Source organism: Oncorhynchus clarkii, chromosome 24, assembly GCF_045791955.1.
Source record: "Oncorhynchus clarkii lewisi isolate Uvic-CL-2024 chromosome 24, UVic_Ocla_1.0, whole genome shotgun sequence".
Taxonomy (NCBI): domain Eukaryota; kingdom Metazoa; phylum Chordata; class Actinopteri; order Salmoniformes; family Salmonidae; genus Oncorhynchus; species Oncorhynchus clarkii.
This window is the reverse complement of record NC_092170.1, coordinates 22,697,513-22,712,093: the sequence shown is the minus strand read 5'-3', so window position 1 is coordinate 22,712,093 and position 14,581 is coordinate 22,697,513. Positions and strand designations below refer to the sequence as shown.

The 14,581-nt window shown below is 42.4% G+C and overlaps 1 protein-coding gene across 2 annotated transcripts in view; it reads right to left on the bottom strand.

Moving 5' to 3' along the window:
- LOC139383104 (sacsin-like) overlaps positions 1–9,931 on the bottom strand; it is a 36,165-nt gene extending 26,234 nt beyond the window's left edge. Inside the window, exons 1-4 of one of the 2 annotated variants that reach the window (XM_071127417.1) lie at positions 9,661–9,931; positions 8,793–8,863; positions 8,425–8,547; positions 7,130–7,280 (exon numbers count right to left, since the gene is read on the bottom strand). In XM_071127417.1, coding sequence (XP_070983518.1) covers positions 7,130–7,280; positions 8,425–8,447 — 174 coding nt within the window. In that variant the 5' untranslated portion in view covers positions 8,448–8,547; positions 8,793–8,863; positions 9,661–9,931. Of the gene's footprint in view, positions 1–7,129; positions 7,281–8,424; positions 8,548–8,792; positions 8,941–9,660 lie in introns of those variants that run through there. The other variant, XM_071127416.1, reaches the window with a different exon arrangement.
- Positions 9,932–14,581: the final 4,650 nt, after the last annotated feature.

Sequence of the window (14,581 nt, the reverse complement as noted above, 5' to 3'; positions counted from 1 at the left end):
CTCAGACGAACCAACCAAACAGGCAAAGCGTAAATACAGGACTGAGATTGAATCCTACTACACGAGCTCCAACACTCGTCAGATGTGGCAGGGCTTGTAAACTATTATGAACTACAAAGCCAAGCCAAGCCACGGGCTGCCCAGTGACACAAGCCTACCAGACGAGCTAAACGACTTCTATGCGCGCTTCGAGGCAAGCAACACTGAAGCATGCATGAGAGCACCAGCTGTTCCTGACGACTGTGTGATCACGCTCGCTGTAGCTGTTGTGAGTAAGACCTTTAAACAGGTCAACATTCACAAGGCCTCAGGGCCAGACGGATTATCCGGACATGTGCTCGGAGCATGTACTGACCAAATGGCAAGTGTCTTCACTGATATTTTCAACCTGTTCCTGGCTGAGTCTGTAATACCTACATGTTTCAAGCAGACCACCATAGTCCCTGTCCCCAAGAACACCAAGGTAACCTGCCTAAATGACTACTGACCCGTAGCACTCACGTCTGTAACCATGAAGAGCTTTGAAAGTTTGGTCATGGCTCACATCAACACCATCATCCCAGAAACCCTAGACCCACTCCAATTTACATACCGCCCCAACAGATCCACAGATGACGAATGATCTCCATTGTACTCAACACGGCCCTTTCCCACCTGGACAAAAGGAACACCTATGTGAGAATGCTGTTCATTGACTACAGCTCAGAGTCCAACACCATAGTGCCCACAAAGCTTCTTTATTTTTACGCTGCTGCTACTCACTGTTTATTATCTATGCATAGTCACTTTACCCTACCTACATGTGCATATTACCTCAATTACCTCAACTAACCTGTACCCCGGCATATTGACTCTGTACCGGTACCCCCTATATATAGCCTCGTTATTTCTCTTTTACATTTTTCTTAAAACTGCATTGTTGGTTAAGGCTTTAAGGGCTTGTAAGTAAGCATTTCACAGTAAGGTCTACACCTGTTGTATTTGGCTCATGTGACAAATACATTTTGATTTGATCATGTGCAATCACAAGATCTCACTCAGCAACTAAATTCAACACAGGTCAGGTACTAGGCTAGGCCTAAATGAACCATGTAATCTTGTGAGTGAGAGTGCATTAAGGTTGTTGGTCTTAACCTGCCAATGAATGGCCCCATTGTTGAGCCAATGAGATGTGTATAATAATAGCAAAAAAATGGTGTAAAAGGTTGAAAGAGAAGGCAGGGCTTTCAATCTGATTGAAGCAGGCATGAATCGTAGTATATTCTGACTGACCATAATAGGCCTACTAATACGATACTGGTAGTGGTGCCATGTCCTACCTCTGAGCTTGAAAAGCTTCAAAGCCCCTAATTCTCCAAAGAACTTTAATGTTTTCAGTTTACAGTTGACATTCAGTGTTTTTTTCTCCTTCAGATGGTTACTTAACCATCTTAGTTAATGATTTTTTCAGAGTCAGCTGACTCTCAGAGGCACACTGAAGAATATGGAGACTAAGTCTAAACTTGTTACACCCTTAAGTAAGACATTACCAAGCTAAGTATGGACGCTGGGACAGAGCCAACCCTTCAGATAGATAGCTGTGTTCATAATCAAATCAAATAAATTAGATCTCAACTTGCATAAAAGTCAGTCAGATACCCTTCTCAACTCTGTTAGACTGGGCAGAGAGAGGGCTCCCTGTGGGTATTGCAGCTGATCTAGGATAGTTTGTGGGCGTGGACTGTGGCTAATTTCTGAGGGTGACATCAGAGGGGCTGACGGCAGGGATCCACCTGCTCCTTTCCTTCAGTCAGTAAAGGCTCAGCTAAACAGTGGGTCCTGCAATCATGTTAATCATGGCATACAACCCACGTTTTGCAACACAACATAGAATACAATGCTAAAACTGTAAACATGTACCTACTACAGATCATGTAAATGTTGATCAAAGTTATGATTAGCTACAAAATGTAATGTGTAACATGATAAGAGCATAAGTGACAAAGAAAGTTGTCTGCGCAGTCATGCTTCCTATTAATATGAGCTAGGCACACAGGAGGGCTTTCCATGAAAGAACGGGAGATAAAACTCTATCCCATAATGCACATAGCCACCAAGACCCGCGCATGGTGAACAATCTGTAGCAGCAAACACTCAGTTGTCTAATCCCAAACCTTAATCCTGAACTGTGGTGGTCTCATGGAGTGTGAATACCTGAAATGGTTCCTGATTCCTGGTAGGCCTCCTGCTCTTAGGAGCAGGAGGCCTAGGACTTACTGAACATAAACATAAACGCAACATGCAACAATTTCAAAGATTTTACTGAGTTAGAGTTCATATAAGGAAATCAGTCAATTGAAATAACTTAATTAGGCCCTAATCTATGGATTTCGCATGACTGGGCAAGGGCACAGCCAATCAGAATTAGTTTTTCCCCACAAAAGGGCTTTAAACAGACAGAAATACTCCTCAGCAACCCATCCCCAGACCAGAGTATGTGAGCAGAGTGGAGTGGAGCTGGAGCGGAGTGTGCCCAATTTGACTGGAGCGCAGAGCAAAATTCCCAAAGACTGAAGCATAGGTCTTCTCGCCTATGCTCCAATTTCGCTTCAGTAGCGCTCACTTCACGAGCTCAGGGCATGCCCGGCCCTGCATGCATTTGTAGTCTACTTGTGTGCTGCTATAGCCCCTTGCTTTAGCTACTGTCATGGAGTTCACTAAATATTTTCAGAAAGAAACTGATTAAACTCACAGTGACTTACAAAGATGAGGACCAAGCGTAAGAGAGGTAGTGCAGTGATGTAGTGTCCACAACTAAAGAATCATTGTGGAATCTGAAAAGACACGTATCCCGAAAGCATGATGGTGTACTTACTACGTGCACATGCTAAAAGAAAGGAATGAGGTGGGTAGATAACTGTGTCATTGTAGCAAAGTATTAATAAACAAAAAATCTGATCTCTTAAATGTTTGTTCTATAGGCCATAAACAATAGGACAGAATTTATTTTGTCCCAGAACTTTTTGGAGTTAAAGCTACAGGATGCAAATTTCTGCCTGAAGAAGCTGGCCTTTGCTTTCCTGACTGACTGCGTGTATTAGACTGCACATTTTAGAGTGGCCTTGTCCCCAGCACAAGGTACACCTGTGTAATGACCATGCTGTTTAATTTGCTTATTGATTTGCCACACCTGACAAAGGAGAAATGCTCCCTAACAGGGATGTAAACAAATTTGTGCATAACATTTTAGAGAAATAAGCTTTTTGTGCGTATGGAACATTTATGGGATGTTTTATTTCAGCTCATGAAACATGGGACCAACACTTTACATGTTGCGTTAAAATTATTGTTCAGTATAGTTGCCTAGTTTAGCAATAGGTGAGACCTGTCATCAAGCTTCACTGATCATATATGTGAATGTACATACCTGAATAAATTAGTTTGCCTTAATCTCATATTAGAGAATACATCACAGGCTACATCACATAGAGCCTACTTTTGCAAAACATGAAAAATAACTGTGTCTGTAATCAAAGGCACTCTTGATCACAATGACTGGAATTCTATCAAGAGATAAAAACCAAAGGGCCTTGAAACTATTGAATCAATACACTGTCCTATCAGACTGGTGATAAACCAATAAAAAGTAGTCCTCTCAATGATGAAATTGTTAATGGTGAAGATTACGTCATTGTAATGTTGTTGTCGCAATGGAGAGCCATTAAATACTTTGGAAATGTATCTGTTGGGGAAAATATTAATCAAGGAAATACATCATGTTATTCCCTCAGCCACTATAGTAAGGGGACATTTGACCAGGTCAATGCACAGAATGTGATATAATGAAGATGGTATTAACATGTTCCAATATTGAATAAGGACATGTTGGAAAGAGACAGGCTTGACTGCACAAAGATATCAACACTAAAAACAAAACATGGAATGTCATGAGTTCTAATCCTGCCCTGGAAACACAATGGGTATTTAATCAGCAGCACTGGCTGTGATACATTCCCTAAATCCCTACATTTCTGGATGTTTTTGTTGTTATGTAGTCAAACAAAGTGGCCAATGTTGCTTACTAGTAGAACACATATTTTCTGACAATCTAACCAGCACTTATGTAGCCTACATTGACGTCGGGTGTGTTCGGGAATTCACTATGGAGTGCAGGAGTGTGCTTTGGGCTTTCATAATTTCAGAGCGTTGTCAGATTGTCCATTCGTAAGCTTTTCGCTCTCGGAGCATTCAGACCGCACACTGGATGCTCTGTCCAAGGAGTAGGGTTGATCCAAGCGTTCTGCCCTCACACTCACAACTGCAGTCAAGCACCCAAGCTAACTGGCTAAAGTTACAGTGCCTTGCGAAAGTATTCGGCCCCCTTGAACTTTGCGACCTTTTGCCACATTTCAGGCTTCAAACATAAAGATATAAAACTGTATTTTTTTGTGAAGAATCAACAACAAGTGGGACACAATCATGAAGTGGAACGACATTTATTGGATATTTCAAACTTTTTTAACAAATCAAAAACTGAAAAATTGGGCGTGCAAAATTATTCAGCCCCTTTACTTTCAGTGCAGCAAACTCTCTCCAGAAGTTCAGTGAGGATCTCTGAATGATCCAATGTTGACCTAAATTACTAATGATGATAAATACAATCCACCTGTGTGTAATCAAGTCTCCGTATAAATGCACCTGCACTGTGATAGTCTCAGAGGTCCGTTAAAAGCGCAGAGAGCATCATGAAGAACAAGGAACACACCAGGCAGGTCCGAGATACTGTTGTGAAGAAGTTTAAAGCCGGATTTGGATACAAAAAGATTTCCCAAGCTTTAAACATCCCAAGGAGCACTGTGCAAGCGATAATATTGAAATGGAAGGAGTATCAGACCACTGCAAATCTACCAAGACCTGGCCGCCCCTCTAAACTTTCAGCTCATACAAGGAGAAGACTGATCAGAGATGCAGCCAAGAGGCCCATGATCACTCTGGATGAACTGCAGAGATCTACAGCTGAGGTGGAGGACTCTGTCCATAGGACAACAATCAGTCGTATATTGCACAAATCTGGCCTTTATGGAAGAGTGGCAAGAAGAAAGCCATTTCTTAAAGATATCCATAAAAAGTGTCGTTTAAAGTTTGCCACAAGCCACCTGGGAGACACACCAAACATGTGGAAGAAGGTGCTCTGGTCAGATGAAACCAAAATTGAACTTTTTGGCAACAATGCAAAACGTTATGTTTGGTGTAAAAGCAACACAGCTGAACACACCATCCCCACTGTCAAACATGGTGGTGGCAGCATCAGGGTTTGGGCCTGCTTTTCTTCAGCAGGGACAGGGAAGATGGTTAAAATTGATGGGAAGATGGATGGAGCCAAATACAGGACCATTCTGGAAGAAAACCTGATGGAGTCTGCAAAAGACCTGAGACTGGGGCGGAGATTTGTCTTCCAACAAGACAATGATCCAAAACATAAAGCAAAATCTACAATGGAATGGTTCAAAAATAAACATATCCAGGTGTTAGAATGGCCAAGTCAAAGTCCAGACCTGAATCCAATCGAGAATCTGTGGAAAGAACTGAAAACTGCTGTTCACAAATGCTCTCCATCCAACCTCACTGAGCTCGAGCTGTTTTGCAAGGATGAATGGGAAAACATTTCAGTCTCTCAATGTGCAAAACTGATAGAGACATACCCCAAGCGACTTACAGCTGAAATCGCAGCAAAAGGTGGCGCTACAAAGTATTAACTTAAGGGGGCTGAATAATTTTGCACGCCCAATTTTTCAGTTTTTTATATGTTAAAAAAGTTTGAAATATCCAATAAATGTCGTTCCACTTCATGATTGTGTCCCACTTGTTGTTGATTCTTCACAAAAAAATACAGTTTTATATCTTTATGTTTGAAGCCTGAAATGTGGCAAAAGGTCGCAAAGTTCAAGGGGGCCGAATACTTTCGCAAGGCACTGTAGCTAGCTTGCTAGCTCATTCCAGACATAAATGAGAAAACATCTCCCTCTGACCATTTTACTTTCCCTACAGAGCTGGTTAGACTATTTTCATGTTATCTAGAACGTTGGTGACTGTAACATGCTGACCACACCGCTCGCATTGGGTGTGTGAGCTTTGCAAAATAATTGACACATATATGTTATTTAATCAATGCACCCACATTGCTCGCGAGCATCTGCATGGCCAGGCGCTAAAATAGAACTTGGTTATATTTGTGACGCTTGTCGCACTGCAAGTCCCTCTTCTCCCATATCCTCATTGGTTTTTAGAAGCATATACCCACACTGGGTGATTGAAAAATTAACTGAGGTCCACACTCCAGAGTAGTTGGTGGTGGTAATGCACCTTAAAGTTGGTTGCCAATCGCCATATAAAGTCCAAAGAAGAAGAAGCCTGAAGGAGGAGAGATTACTAGAAACCAACATGGTTTATCCTATTATCTGTGGATTAATTGTCGGAGTAGAGGACTTTGTGCATTTCAGGTAAAATAACAACCCATTGTTTATATCCCAGGACAAATTAGCTAGCAACAGCAAGCTAGCTAGCTAAATTGCCAGAAATGTTTAATGCTTTTCGACCTGTCCTCAAATTAATATAGTTGGTTCAGAGTTTGTTTTGATATTTATACTTGCATGTCCTGACCGCGTCTGGTGTGGGTGGGCAAAATCAACATGCACGCGATGGCGCAAGTGGTCTGGTTAGCATGTAACTAATTTAATTATGTTTTTTACCGACACCAGTCATATTCAACGGGTGTTGAGCGTTCGTAAATTAATCAATTATTCTGCGTTCTGGTACACCCAGACGAGAATGCTCTGAAATCGGAGTAGATAGCCAGAGTGAATTTACAAACGCACCCTCAGGATGCACTTTAACTTACTCTATTAAAGACCTTTTAAATACATCACACAACAATAAACAATGGAGGAGTATGAGAAGCAGACGAGATTAAACAATAGTGTCTCACACAGGATGTATGTACAGACAAGGGATTGTCTCTTGTCAATGAATTTTACCATTGTGCTCTCATGTCAAGCATTTAATCTACTGTAGTCAAACTATGCCAAACTACATTTTCGGTCATTTCAGTAATGAAAATAGCTACAATTTGTAAAATTGCTTTTTTACCTACCACTTTCCCATTGTGAACCAGCTGCTGCTCGATGACAGGCAGGTCGCTTTCTTCATAGATGAGTTGCTTGATGTCCCTAACAGCTGCAGAATGAGGGACCTGGTAGGCCCTCTGGCCAATATACTCATGACGGACTGTCACCCATGGCAACCTAGAATATACACAAAAAAATCCATGTATTAGTTATTTCTTTGTCCTGGAAAGAATGGCACAGTAAATCATAGACGGCATTCTTCATTTGGTAGGTCACAGGCATAAAGCAACGTCAAGCTTACATGGTGATGTTCAGGGACGATATTATTCAAGTAGTGCACTGATTCCATCACATATTTAAATTTGTGTATAATTGTAGTGTACATGTTTCCTTGGTCATCCTGAGTTCACAAGACCAGATGGCTCTTCTATTGATATGTAAAGAGCACAGAATACTGGTAGCACTTAAACATAGGGAACAATGGGGTCAGCAATGCTTGCTTGCAGTTTGTATTGATTAAAGAGAAACCTGAGTATATAACCTAAGTCACATCCATTTGTTATCTAACGTTTCAATATTGCTTGTGTTTCTTGTGTTTTCTCCTCTGCATCTGAGAAATACTGTCAGAAAAATGACCACCAATCCCAAAAGGTTCAAGATGGTGAAAGGCAATATGGACATAGGCCATGTGCACTCAAGTACAAATATCAGCACTTTCCCGAAAGAGAATAGCTAGATCCTGACAGTAATATCTTCTAGTGTAGCAATAACACTGTTTATAACTCTATTTAGGCTCTGTCTGAGTAACTAAATACAGAGATCTGTATGCATATATTTACTTATGCAACAAATATTGATTGTGCAGGCAGCAATAAAGGGTAATAGCTTTGCCTATTCTGCAAACCACTTGAATCAAGCTGCCATCTCTGCAATGTCCATATTTCTACAAGAAAATGGGTGGGGCATTCAACAGTGAGATGGATGGAACATGTTCTAGACAAAGGTTCACTATAATGGCAATGCGTCTTCTATAGACACTTCAGAAATTACATTAGGCCTTTATTTTATAGGTGATTAGGCCTTTATTTTATAGGTGATTAGGCCTTTATTTTATAGGTGATTGTGACATCTGATTCCAGGGTGTCAAGACAGGTGCTGAATACTGCAATGTATAACTAATTGGTTATAGAGAGAATAATGGTGAGTTAACACCTCAACATAGTTTAACAGCAGTTGACATAACGTTTGATTGGGGATGTTGATGATTAGGCCTACTTCAGCCCCCATGTTTAAATTTGAAATGTGTAAACATCGAACTTACCATGGGTCTCGACAGTTTGCCATCACTTCTAAGCCTTTTTCGTGCTATGTCCCCACGTACACATTCATTTGACTTCTTTCTATCTTCTGCACTGAGCGTTGGGAAACTCCACCCGGGAAAAGACTGTCATACAAACAAACAGGACCGTTATTTTCTCACAATACACCTCACAACGTTTTCACTCGAGTCACTTATCTAATGTATATTTATTGTTATTGGTTTACATTCCATAGGATACGTACAGTTAGCCAATGTTGCGGTTGTAAGAAGCTTCATTTAGCCATTCCCCCTCAATGGGTCCCCCGCTAAGGCTACAATGTATCACTGCGGTGCTCAGTTATCAGCTATTCAGTAAAACGGCCACTCACTTGTATCCCGCCAAGACATTCGTTTCATGATCTTGTAATCCAGCTGTATCTTTTCAATAGAATCTGTGTTTCTGAAAATTATAGATATGGAAGTCGTAAGCAAGCAAATTTGTGAGGCTACTTCCTACATGGTAATTCCTTCAAAGGCGCTGTTTCTAATAATGTATTATCAGTGCATGTGATAACTGCGTCTGTTGCGGGTTGGCTGGACTGCTGGTGAGAAGCTAATGAACTCTGGTAGTTGTAGTCACGACAGTAACAAGATTAGAAACACATTGCAGTCCCTCTCAAATTGCGTCCATCTAGCTACTTTCTCATATAAACCCATATTATTATGGGTTGCAAAATAAGCTATGGTTATAATATGAATATTTTGCAGGTGATGCATTAGGTTATATGTTACACTTTCTATGTCTGTAGTAAATCAATTTCAGTTTCTCATCTATGTTATAGTCTTTAGAATTAAGTAGTTGTATAATTAAATATAAAGTAATCATCTCTGAAAATGCTTCGATAATATTTATGATTTTGGTGCAGTGCAATTGGCATCAGTATCCACTGCAACGTAGAAAAATGACATCACCCAACCGTAATCAAGGACTTTCAGCACTTTAAACGATTAATCTCCACGCGTTGACATTTTTTTATGCTTAGCATGTCAACAAACCTTTTCGCAAAATATGATCTATGAAAGACTGACACTGTTGTGTGCAACAAACGAAGGGCACATTGCTAGGCCTATTTGGCTACCCTACTCGTAAACAAACAATAACATATTCATGATACGGGGAAAGAACAGCATCAACCAGTTTGCATTTTTCAGAATACGGTTGATGCCGCAGAAGCCTATACGAACAGGGATACTTACATCCGAGAAAGATTCCACCACAATCATCAGACTCACGCATTGTGCGGCATCTGCCCTGTCCTCTCCACCCTCTCATATTTTGTAGTGCAAACGTCGCTGCTTGACTGTCTCTAAAACGGGAGACCTGTACTGGGGTGATCAGATGAATGTATAGGACTATCCAGTATCCACTTTCCAACATAAATATTCCGAGAAACTGTACACGCGAGACATAATCCTATATCGAATGGTCTCCTCCAAACATCTCTGAACAAGTTCTATACTGCAGAACTCGTGCATGCATTTCTTAAAGCTACAGTATGAATGGGTGACCGAACCGACTGCACACCAAATCAAAATAAAATCGAATTGTATTTGTCTCATGCTTCGTAAATAACAGGTGTAGACTAACAGTGAACTGCTTACTTATGTATTTTTCCAACAATGCAGAGTTAAATATATATACATATATAGTACCAGTCAGAACTTTGGACACCTACTCATTCAAGGGTGTTTCCTTATTTTTACTATTTTCTACATTGTAGAATAATAGTGAAGACATCAAAACTATGAAATAACACACATGGAGTCATGTAGTAACCAAAAAAGTGTTTAACAAATCAAAAAATATTTTATGTTTGAGATTCTTTAAAGTAGCAACATTTTGCCTTGATGACAGCTTTGCACACTCTTGGCATATTTTCATTTTTTATACATTTTTAACCAGTTTTAGCTTTGACATCATCCAGGGGTAAAGTGACTAGGCAACAGGATAGATAATAAATGCACACATATGTATGTGTGCGTTGGGGTGTCAGTGTAAGTATGTGTGCATGTATGGGTAGAGTCCAGTGTGTGTATGTGTAACGGATGTGAAACGGCTAGCTAGTTAGCGGTGGTGCGCACTAAATAGCGTTTCAATCGGTGACATCACTTGCTCTGAGACCTTGAAGTAGTGGTTCCCCTTGCTCTGCAAGGGCCGTGGCTTTTGTGGAGCGATGGGTAACGATGCTTTGTGGGTGACTGTTGTTGATGTGTGCAGAGGGTCCCTGGTTCACGCCCGGGTATGGGCGAGGGGATGGTCTAAAGTTATACTGTTACATAAGCATAGAGTCAGTGCAAGAGAGTTAGTGCAAAAGAGGGTCAATGCATTTGATTAGCTATTTAGCAGTCTTGTTTAGCAGGGCCCTGTTGAATCCAGACTCGGTACACTGGTACCGCTTGCATTGCTGGAGTCTTTGACCATTTTTTGGGCCTTCCTCTCATACCGCCTTGTATAGAAGACCTGGATGGCAGGGAGCTCGGCCCCAGTGATGTACTGGGCTGTACTCATCACCCTCTGCAGCGCCTTGCATTAGGATGCCTTCCAGTTGCTCTTAGCACGAGCTGATGCAGCCAGTCAAGATGCTCTCAATGTCCTCCCGAGTGGTGCAGCGGTCTAAGGCACCACTACAGCTTCGGGGGCCATGACCGGGAGCCCCATGGGGCGGCACACAATTGGCGCAACGTCGTCCGGGTTAGGGGAGGACCTGGCTGGGGATTTCCTTGCCTCATCGTGCTCTAGTTACTCCTTGTGGCGGGCAGGGCGCCTGCAAGCTGACTCTGATTGTCAGTTGGACGGTGTTTCCACCGACAGTGTGTCAAGAAGCAGTGTGGCTTGGCAGGTCATGTTTTGGAGGACACATGGCTCTTGACCGTTGCCTCTCCCAAGTCCGTTGGGGAGTTGCAGCGATGAGACAAGATCGTAACTACCAATTGGATATCCCGGAATTGGGGAGAAAAAGGGGGTAAAATAAATCTAGATGTATTTTTTAAATGCTCTCAATGGCACAGATGTATAACTTTTTGAGGGTCCATGACAAATCTTTTCAGCTTCTTTAGGGGCAAGAGGCTGTGTGGGTTTGTGGGGGACCATGTTAATTCCTTAGTGATGTGGACACCGACGAACTTGATTCTCTCGACCCACTCCACCACAGCCCCATTTATGTGGATGAGGGCGTGCTCACCCCTGCGTTTCCTGTATCCCACAATCAGCTCTTTTGTCTTGCTGACGTTGAAGAGAAGTTGTTGTCCTGGCACCACACAGCCAGGTCTCTGACCTCCTCCCTATAGGCTGCTTCATTGTCATCGGGAATCAGTCCTACCACCATCGTGTCATCAGCAAACTTGATGATGGTATTGGAGTCATTTGCGGCCACGCAGTTGTGGGTGAACAGGGGTACTGGTGGGTACCAAGCACACATCCCTGAGAGGCCCCCGTGTTGATGGTCAGAGTGGTGAATGTGTTGCTGCCTACCCTCACCACCTGGGGGCGGTACGTCAGGAAGTCCAGGATCCAGTTGCAGAGGGAGGTGTTCAGCCGCAGGGTCCTGATCTTGGTGATGAGCTTGGAGGGGACTATAGTGTTGTAATCAATGAACAGCATTCTTACATATGTATTCATTTTGTCCAGGTGGGTGAGGGCAGTGTGGAGTGCAATAGAGATTGTGTCATCTGTGGATCTGTTGGAGCGGTATGTGAGCTGGAGTGGGTCCAGTGTGTCTTGGATGAAGGTGTTGATGTGAGCCATGACCAGCCTTTCAAAGCATTTCATAGCTATATATGGGAGTGCTACAGGGCGATAGTCATTTAGGCAGGTTATCTTGGCGTCTTTGAGCACGGGGACTATGGTAGTCTGCTTGAAACAACTTGGTATTACAGACCGGGTCAAGGATAGGTTTAAAAAGTCAGTGAAGACACTTGTCAGCTGGTCAGGGCATGCTCTGAGTTTGCTGGTCTGAGGTCGTACAACGAGAAGCATCTGGATTAGTGTCCCGCTCCTTGAAAGCGGCAGCTCTTGCCTTTAGCTCAGTGTGGCTGTTGCCTACGGTACTGTATTCATTCTATAGCTAGAGGACTCCTGCTATATCCAGGAGTGATAAGCATAATTTTTTTGTCTTTATCTGTTGTGGTCTAATACTGTCTTTTTGCTAGCTAGGGCCACCATTTCCTTTAAGTGCTGTCTGTTTTGCCAGTGGCCTACTTGGTGTGTGAACTGCTGACTGCTCATAATTTGCAGATCGTTGTTGGCACATCAACCGGGTTCAATGGGCAGGGCAATTTGTGATTTGTTTTGGTAATCAGTGGCTGTATTAAGGGGAAGTGGTTTCATCTCTTTTCTGAGCTTCTCAGGCTCCATCTCAGTGTGCTTCATTCTATAGTTAGAGGAGTCCTGATATCTGATTGATAGTATATATAAGTATATATATTTTTTGTATTTATCTGTTGTGGTCTAGTACTGTCTTTTTGCTAGCTAGGGCCATCTCTTTTAAGTGCTGCCTGTTTCCTCAGTGGCCTACTTGGTGTGTGAACTGCTGAAGCCACTTGCTTCTGCCTCTGACCCTCGGAAACTCTTTTCCACATTCTCCTCCCTCCTTAATGCTCCACCCTCTCTGCAGATTACTTTGTCAACCACTTTGAAAAAACTATTGACGACATCCGCTACACATTCACTCAGCCTATTGAGTCCACATGTCTCACTCACACAGAACTACCCTACACCTTGACCTCTTTCTCCCCTCTCTCTCCAGATGACATCCTGCGACTAGTGAGGACTGCAACAGCTAATGGGGATCCTAATAAAATACTCCCCCCAAAATACTCTCATGTCACCCCGCTCCTCTGCACACTCCACTGGCTTCCAGTTGAAGCTTGCATCCACTACAAGACCGTGGTGCTTACCTATGGAACAGCACAAGGAACTGGCCCTCCCAACCTTCAGGCTATGCTCAAACCCTACACCCTAACCCGAGCACTCCGTTCTGCCACCTCGGGTCTCTTGGCCTTCCCACCCCTATGGGAGGGCAGCTCCTGCTCAGCCCAGTCCAAGCTCTTCTCTGTCCTGGCACCCCAATGGTGGAACCAGCTTCCCCCTGAGGACAGCAGAGCCCTGTCCATCTTCCCGAAAACATATCAAACCTTACCTCTTCAAACAGTATCTTAAATAATCCTCTTCCTCACGACTCCTCACCCAAACATTTAACCAGCACTTGCAGTTGACACCACCCTACTCCCCCTTCTAGCTCTGACTCTACTGACAGCTACGTTATTGAGGAAAAATGTACTTTCCATGCCTGTGATATGTGATTGTCCCTTAAGATGAATGCACTAACTGTAAGTCGCTCTGGATAAGAGCGTCTGCTAAATGACAAAAAAAAAAAAAAAAAAGTAGGCTATTATATATAAGTACGGTCACTGTGGGCACAAAGTTGTTGATGCACTTATTAATGAAGCGACTGATGTGGTAAACTCCTCAATGTTATCGGATGAATCCTGATAACATGTGCTGTGCTAGCGAAACAGTCCTGTAGATTGGCATCCACTTCATCGGACCACTTCCGCATTTAGCATCTCACTGGTACTTCCTGTTTGAATATGCCAATAGGCCTAGGCCTGTTTGTTATTGCACCTTTATTAACCAATCACCAGATGCAATTAAAACATGTTTTTGCTGTCCCAAAGAAAGATGCATGGGGTTACAATTTGGGGTTCAAATCATCAAGTTGCACCACGGTGGCTCAAACCACAATATATTTATCAAAATGTGTTAATGTGTTAAAAATATCCAGCTTATTTTGGACCTTTCTGTGGATATAATCAAATAAGTGTGTTCAAAGTGGTCCCTCACACCTGAGACAAATATAGGCTCAGGCATATACCTTCATGTATTCACTTTAGGGAGCAGATATTTTAGAAAATATGATTTTATGGTGCAAACCTCTTAATGTCATGACGAAGAGAATGGTGCGCTAAAATAAACTATCCTACTGCTGACGAATTCCCATGCATGAAAATATCATGACAGTTTATATGCACTAGATGGAGACAACGTATAAACCCCAGTCAACAGTCCCACAAAGAGATTATTTCAAAACATATTGAACAATGCATTGAAACAACTAAG